Raw genomic sequence first — 7,808 nt, 5'->3', positions numbered from 1 at the left:
CCCTTCCCACAGAACACACTCCCACACATAAACACGCACACAGAGGGGAGGGCTGGGAGATTCCCTAAACACAAGTAGGAGAAAGAGTTAATCTTTGTTCCTTTTGTTTGTGAATGAAACACAGATGATTGTAAAAGCTCTAAAAACAGTGGCAGGATCTTAAAGTGATGCTCGTGGGAAAGCTTTGCCCAAAAACGAACATTTGAGTTATTGATTTCCTGCTCAACATGTGCTTTTATTTTTGCCATTGCCTTTAACTCAGGAGGAATTTCTCCTCAGTTGTTCAAATTTTATGCAGAAAAACAAACACTGAAGGTGTAAGCCTTTTTCCAGTTGCTTCTTCTGAGTGTTATTCAGCACTAAAGCTCTTTAATATTTGCATCACCTGTTTTTATGTTTGAATATAAAGATGGGAAAAGGGATTAAAAAACTAAAGTTTTTTTGTTGTGATTGATGTATGGATGTGAGAATTCTACTGGAAATGTTGGTGAAGTGAAGTAAGAGTTTACGTGTTTATGTGGGAGAAAGGTTAATGGGCTACTTTTTGCTTTTTGTAATCATAGTTTACATATTAAATAATTGACCTAATTCTTAGATTCTGACCTTAAGAAGGTATGGTAACAAAAGGAAACAAGTATAATGAAATTCAAGATAGAATTCTTATTTTTTCAAGGACTTTTATTTTGAAATAAAGGTGGACATATATATTAAGATAAAGAGCTAGCATATCAACATAACCCATGGAATGTAAACAATAGATGCACTTAAATTATGTAAATCAAAACACGCATTATCCAACAACACAATATAGGTTCTGCTTTGAAAATCAAAATAAATAAGACTTTAAGTTAAAAGTTACAAAAACAGCTCGCTGTCAAGCCAGCAACAAGCTACAGCAACAAGAAGCCTCTCTGGACTCAGGACAGGTCAGAGAATTTTCATGAACAAAAAAAAAATTTCAATCTGGCCTAAATTTTATTTGAACTCGCGTGATTTCACCTGCCACTCAGAGACTTGGCAAGCTAGCGTGCAACAGAGGTCGACCAAACACATTGTCATTAAACCAACTCGGATAGATTAAAGTCAACTATAAAACAAACTATAAAAAATTTTGACCACGAGACACAACGGTCCTCATGTGCAGGACATCACCGCACTTTTCACACATTACAAAAGATGTTTTCGTTCTCTTGGTGGTTTTGGTGTATCTCATAATGTACCGACATTTTTAGTTGCCACTGCTGGCTCACATCAAAGTCTTGTTTTGCTTTATGTTTAACAGGATTTATCAGTTGAAGAAAATGTTACGTGAATCAGGACGTGAGGCTTAACAGAGAGGAGAGTAGACTCGCTGTGCGCTCACACCGACACCAAATGGCAGAGGATGCTGGAGAAGGCACTGCACTGCTTGTGGCGTGAAAGCTCAGCGAGTCTTGATTTCTGTCAGGCCTATAAGCCAGTAAGGCAACATAAATACAGAATGCCAAAATGTTTCACGTCCTCCTTCCCTCTCCTCTCCGCAAGCCTTCTTAAAGCTACTGGAAAGTGTAAAACCAAGCAGATGGACAAAATGAATGCATAAGTAAAGCATAATTTCTCAGGCATTATTAAGAATGCATAAACACAATCACAAAGCAAACATGACATGAACAATAAATCTTACACAAAGCAATAAATATGGCTAAAAAAAAGTGTTAGGCTATAGTAATAATTATAACACTGTGTATCACCTGCCGTGGCTAGCAGTACTAGTAGGTTAGGAGAACTCTAACTTTGGTAACTAGAGTCAGTGGGATGCCTACACCTGGGCTAGATTTTGTTGCTAAAGCATTTAAAGTAGCTGACATACAATCAATTGATCAGTCAGTGGCAGCATACAGTTATTCAACCGTCTTGGACAAGAAGCTGGAAAGAATTACAGTTAAACTGCCCAAAATATGACTGGAGAAGTGCTGTAGGCTTGCATTGTTGAAACTGACCTGCAAATAAACCCAACAGTACAGAGCGAACAGCACTAATGTTAAATTCCTTCATAAATAAGGGTACAGGGAATTCTCACACAGAACTCCCCTCTGAGCAGGAACAGCACAAGGATGAATGCTGAGCTGAGTGAAGAACCCTCAGAGTAGTCCCTAAAAATGGGTATACAACAGTATACAGCAGTAACAACGGCATGAAAAACAAGCTTAAGAAAAGAAAAAAAAGGAAAAGTCAGCTTAAACTGGACAAACACTGAGCAGCGCTACAACTGCTTGGATGAAAAATGCAATATGCACAAAGATAGGTACTCTGCTGGATTTAAGAGGGAACAGAAAACCCAATGTCTTAATTCTTTGTGAAAAGACCAACATCATATACTGGCCACATAGAGTTAAAACTATTAGACTATATATCCCTGATTAAATTCAGCCCTACAGTAAAACCCTTCCCTACTCATCTGAAACAGAAAGGCGGCTGAAGATGGGTAGTCGTCGGCCCTCGAAGCTCGGTGACTCTGTGCCACTGGAGGAAGAGCTGAGGGAGCAGGAGGATGTGTAGCCCTCTTCAGAGAGGGAGTCAGCTGAGGAGCAGCGCTGAAGGCTGGGACAGGCATTCAGGGAGGCTGGAGGCTGTTGGGGGAGGAGGTAAGGGAGGCTTTTGGGTGTGAAAGTTGAGGTGGGACACCGGGCGCTGACAGAATCGGTCACGGCGAAGAAGCGCAGAGCTGAATCACCGCTGTCACCAGCCAGGTCACCGATGCCAGAGAAGGGGAAGGGGTAATGCTTCAGTGGGCCGGGTTCGGGAAAGAGAGGGGAAAGGAGCTCAGGGCTTCCTACAGAGGACGGAGGAGGAGAGACAGAGGAGGCCCTGGTGAAAAGGAAGGAGCAAGGCTGTGACTCCTTTACTGGCTGGAAGGTCTGCGGAGAGGAGGAGAAGCCTGCGAAGCTGAGGCTGTGGCGCAGCAGAGGAGGCCTGAGCTTCTGCTTCTGTGGAGACGCAGCAGCATTGCCGGCATTGAGCTCATCCGCGTTGTGAATGAAGTGGCAGCGGGCACCGTACGGACAGAAGCCTATGGTGTGGAACGTGCGGCAGGGCTCTGTCTTATATTTGGGATGACGGTTGAGGCCTCTCAGCTCGTCCATGCCGTGAGCAAACTGGCACTTGGCACCGTACTTGCAGGCCCCGCTTTCCTCATATGTGCGGCACAGTTCCGTCTTGTATCGAGTGGAGATGTGTGGTGGTGGTGGTGGAGGCAGCGTGGGTCTGGAGGAAGCAGCTGAGGAGATGGAGGTGTTACTGATGCATAGGCCAGGTGGGGGGAGTAGCAGTGGTGGGGACAAGTTGGCTGCTTTGTCCTCTCTCCCTCCCAAACTGTTGCCCTCGATCATGCTGACTGAGCGGTCAACTCTGAAGGGGATGTGGCTGAGCGAGGAGCGGGGAAGCTGACCCTCCCTGCTCCACTGCTGGTTGGAGGTCACATTTAGGCCCCAACAGGCTGACTCGGTCATCTCACAACTGCTGCTGTTGAACTTGGAGTTTGGGAGGGTCACAGGGCAGAGAGAGTGACGTCGCTGGAAGCCGAGCACCCTTTGACTGTGCTGCTGCCGTTGCTGCTGGGAGCTGGTAGACGAGCCATCTGTCGCCTCCAGGCTGCGGAAATTCTGTTGCACAAAAGGAGAGAGGAGAAGAATAGATGAGTGCCGTGCATTCCTGGAGCTCTGGAGCGGGGCTTGCAGGGCCAAGGCGAGCTGAAAGGAGATTTTAGAGTTGCAGCTAAAGCCAGAGGTCTTATAAATTGGATTTGCTCAAACATCTCTAAAGTTGCACAAAAAAAAAACCAATTTAAAAATAACACATAATTTAAAAGAAACAGCAAAAAGCCTGTTTTCCTGTCACTGTTTCATTAAATAACATTTAAAAATTGCAAAAAAAAATATTAAATGAAGCCCCCAAAATCTGAAAAAGTTAACACGTGACACTGTAAAGTTACAACATAACACAACTAAAGATTGAACAGCTTTTAACACCATCTGAATCTGAATTTTCTACAAAATATTAAAGTTTAAACCACACTCATGCTTTAAATTAGACAATAAATTTGTAGCATTTCATCACTTTATGTTTTTAACACAAATAAATGAGCTTAATAATTTACTCCTAATTCAGCTCGTATAGGCACAAGCTGATCGTGTTTCAGGCATGCTGGTACACATATATAAAGGTTTTTGATCGGTCTCTCTCACCTTGCAGAACTCCTCATCTAGTTCCAGGAAAGGTGTTAGAAAGTCGGAGGGCATGGTTAGCTCCACCGTCCTCACCGAGTCAATGAGCTGTTGTCTGATCTCACAAGGATATTAAGCACAGAAGTTTTTGGGGTCCAAAGAGAAGGGGAAAAAAAATTCTGAAAAAGCTCAGGAGTAAAATTTAAAAATATATTTTGGGGGAAGGAAAAGGAAAAACAAAAGTAGCCCAGTCTGTTGTGAAGGAGACAAGAAGTTTGGGAAAAGAGCAAAGTGTCCCCAGGAGGAAAGTCACTCAACCATCTGTTGGAATCTCCTTAAATAGTTGGGGAAACCCACCCACCTCCTGCCTGTGTGCTTCAGGGGGCGGGCAGGGAGGGGTGTGTGTGTGTTAATGTGCGTTAATGTGTGTGTGTGTTTGGGGGGAGGGGGTCCTGAATTGTAATGGGCAGGGAGGGCTCGGCGAGAGGAGGAGGGAGCTGAATGAAGCTACTTTTGTACCCATTCATTACCAAATCCTTAAAAGAGGATTTTTTTTTGGGGGGGGGGGGGGGGGGCAGGCTCTCATTTTATTTAGGATCAATACAGCTGAGGAGTTAATGATAAACAACTTATTGTCATAAGGGGAAAATATGAAAAAAGTATATCTGTATTCCCCCCGACAGAGGCAATCAGCCTGAAAATAAGCAATGCTGTTTATTTATCCAAGAAGTTTTTATACATCCGTTCTTCCGAAATGATGATACAATTTATTTGATAATTTCAAATTTTATTTATTGTTTAGCTACTGCATTAAAATAAAAATTCATATGGATTCTGGGTCTAAGTTGACAATAGATTAAAAAACATTGTTAAAAAATGAATCATAGTTACTTTCACATTAGCAGGTTGTCCATGAATAAATGTTCTGTCACAATAAAACATTAATAATGGCCTGGGATTTTTTTACGAGTCTGATTTAAGCCTATAAGACCTCTTAGTAATTTTCATTATTTTATTTTATTTTATTTTATTTTTTTAATTTTTCCTTTCTGGTTTAGATTTGATCTCGTAAAGCACCTTTCTTGACTGGTATGCTTGAAGTATGCTATATTCCCTTTATACTTAAGAAGAACATTCAGGTAAAACTGAGTTGAGCGATCTCACATTAGCTTCCGTTTCATGGCCTTTGTGTGTGGGGTCTGGATGTCTCCCATATGTCCCTTTCGTCTGTCTCTGAGTCTAAATTTCATTTATGTTGAATCCAAAATACCCACAGGTGTAAACTGAGTTTGAAGATATCAGAAAAACAAAACAGCCAGTCCCTTGTGAACCACACCCAGTTTTGTGAGTAGTTTAAGTTGTTCAAAGATATCCCAGAGGTGTTACTGCTCAGTCATTTCAGGTTTTTCCAGAAAAAAAAAGAAAGAACAAAATAAAACAAAAGAAATTGATTGGACCAAATGTTGCCACCATCACTGAGCTTTTCATCAGTTTCAACTGCCAAAATGTACTCTGTCAGTTACTGTTACGTCTGTGGCCTCACATTTATGAGAGATAAGAAGTCGTCCTTACATCTGGGTCAGTGGTGAGTTTTCATCTTCACAGATACTGTTGCTGTGCTGCTGCACTGTAGCACTGTGGACACTGCAGGCACATTTCAGGCAGCGTTAGTGTCGTTGTCGGCCTGCGTGGTTGTAGAGTGCAAAGGGTTTGAAAGCCACGCAGGAAGGGTGTGACAGAATTTCAAATGGGTGATAATGGTGCAGATTTTTAAACAATTGTTTGGGGGAATTATTCATCTACAGGCCTATTCATGTTTACAGCTTGAAAAGGGCTGTAGATGACTGAGGCACAGATGAAAAGGCAGGTCAGTGTTCAGGCCATAAAAATAGCTTAAAGACTGAGTGAAATACCTGAATGGTGAGTTTGACGATTGTGCTATTTGCTGCATGAAAATGCAAATGTCCTCTGGAGCTCACATTAGCCTGTTTGGAACCTTTTTTCTATATGCAGTAATCGCTAACTAGTAATCATCACACGTGTTGCCTCCTGTAGAGTCTTTCCAGGCAGCTCTGTCGCCTCAATCACAAAGAATATTTTCAGTTATGCAAATGCATCTGAACCAGATTATTTCCTCTGTTTTCCACTTCTGTTTAAAGACAACTGTGAAAAGTATCCCCACTTGATTTTACTGGAACACCAAAGCTCACATATAAAAATGGCTTAAGAAAAAAGAACTACAATTACCAAAGTGCATTAAAGTAAGAAACTTCCATTTGCTTGGCCATACATGTGAGTCAGGTAAAGACTGTGCTTTGAAATCCTAGGATACATCCTTGATTGGATTTTCAGAATATAAGGACCAATGCATTTATAGTCTTTATTGCTCAGAAGTGGAAATTATGGTCAGTTTGTGTGGGTCTGCGGATTGAGAGGTTGTGGGTAACATACGCATACATAACTACAAGCATTTCTCAAAAGAAAGCCAGCAGTGTATGACCTGAGGGTGTTGGCAACATGGCAGGTAAAATGCTGACTGATTAAAAACTTGACTTGAACAGGACAGTGAGTTCACCACAAAAGGGAAGAAACCCCAAGAAATAATGAGAAGCACAGATGGAAATCATTACACAAAACAAACTGTCCACTACAGTCACTTCTTATGTGTGGGAGGAGCTAAGCTGAAGGACCAACAATGTCACAACTGAGATGCAACAAAAAAGACTTGATATTTTTTGCCTCCATTTGTAACTTTTTCTCCTCCTGTAAAAGCACTGATGTCTGAGTGGCGACACCAGGTTCAGGAGAATACTGCAGTAAGCACTTGCACTCTTAGCGCTGGGGTAAATGGGGCGGAGATGTGGTGATGTCACTGTTCATGTTCAACACAGACAACACAGCGAGGACCGTGCTGTTACCATCAGCAGTGATAAGTACCCAGAACTGTGAAGATGTCTGCAGTAGACAGTTTCCTGAGGAAACTTGTTACTTAAACATACTCTGTGTTTCAAAACAAACAAAAAACAAAAACTCAAAATAATCCCAGGTAGCCAAAATCAAATGAAAATGTATGAAAATCTATAAACTGAAATGAACAATGTAACTGTTTGTGTCTGACATGGAACGAATTTGAAACTGATTACAGCTCTTTCCATTGATAAGTTAAAGGTGAGATTTAGAAAGGATAGTTCAAGGTCATTAAAAAAATTAGTTAACAAGTAATCAAAAAATCAACTAGACTAATGCTATGACCGAACAGAAACAGGTAAAATCCTGATTGTGAAATTAATGGAAATAAATGTGAAATGAAAACAGACAAAAGAAAGTTTAGAACATAAATGAAAAAAAGTGCATTTTCTTAAGCTTTGTTGTTGTTTGTGGCTTTTAGATCTGAGTGACAGTTACAAACACAAACTGTAAAGAAAACACGTCTTATCACAACACCTCGCCGATACAGTACGTTACTGTAGCAAGCGTGTGTGTGTGTGTGTGCGTGTGTGTGTGTGTGCGTGTGTGTTCAGGAGTAAAACTGTAATTCAGTGTGGTTTCCTCCCTGTGGTCATCAGGTTAGGTAAGACTTTCGTTATGCCTTTCCCCCCTTACACC

At 41.6% G+C, this 7,808-nt stretch overlaps 1 protein-coding gene across 1 annotated transcript; it reads right to left on the bottom strand.

The window, feature by feature from the left end:
- Nucleotides 1-657: 657 nt before the first annotated feature.
- Nucleotides 658-4,546, bottom strand: LOC309688507 (mRNA decay activator protein ZFP36L1). Its single transcript, XM_082504302.1, has 2 exons — nt 4,224-4,546; nt 658-3,641 (listed from the first exon to the last, which is right to left on the bottom strand). Exons 1-2 carry the CDS (start codon nt 4,275-4,277, stop codon nt 2,430-2,432), a joined length of 1,266 nt encoding a protein of 421 aa, XP_082360428.1. The 5' UTR covers nt 4,278-4,546; the 3' UTR covers nt 658-2,429.
- Between the last annotated feature and the right edge of the window lie 3,262 nt (nt 4,547-7,808).

Source organism: Aulonocara stuartgranti (genome assembly GCF_965226115.1).
Source record: "Aulonocara stuartgranti genome assembly, chromosome: 14".
NCBI classification, from domain to species: Eukaryota; Metazoa; Chordata; class Actinopteri; order Cichliformes; family Cichlidae; genus Aulonocara; species Aulonocara stuartgranti.
Note: the sequence above shows the minus strand (reverse complement) of the source record. Positions and strands in the feature narration are given on the sequence as shown.

Bases quoted from the DNA above. Each gene is read 5' to 3' on its own strand.
- LOC309688507 (XM_082504302.1), bottom strand. From the start codon at position 4,277: ATGCCCTCCGACTTTCTAACACCTTTCCTGGAACTAGATGAGGAGTTC. The intron at 3,642-4,223 runs GTGAGAGAGACC...TTTGTGCAACAG, and splicing joins TAGATGAGGAGTTCTGCAAG to AATTTCCGCAGCCTGGAGGC.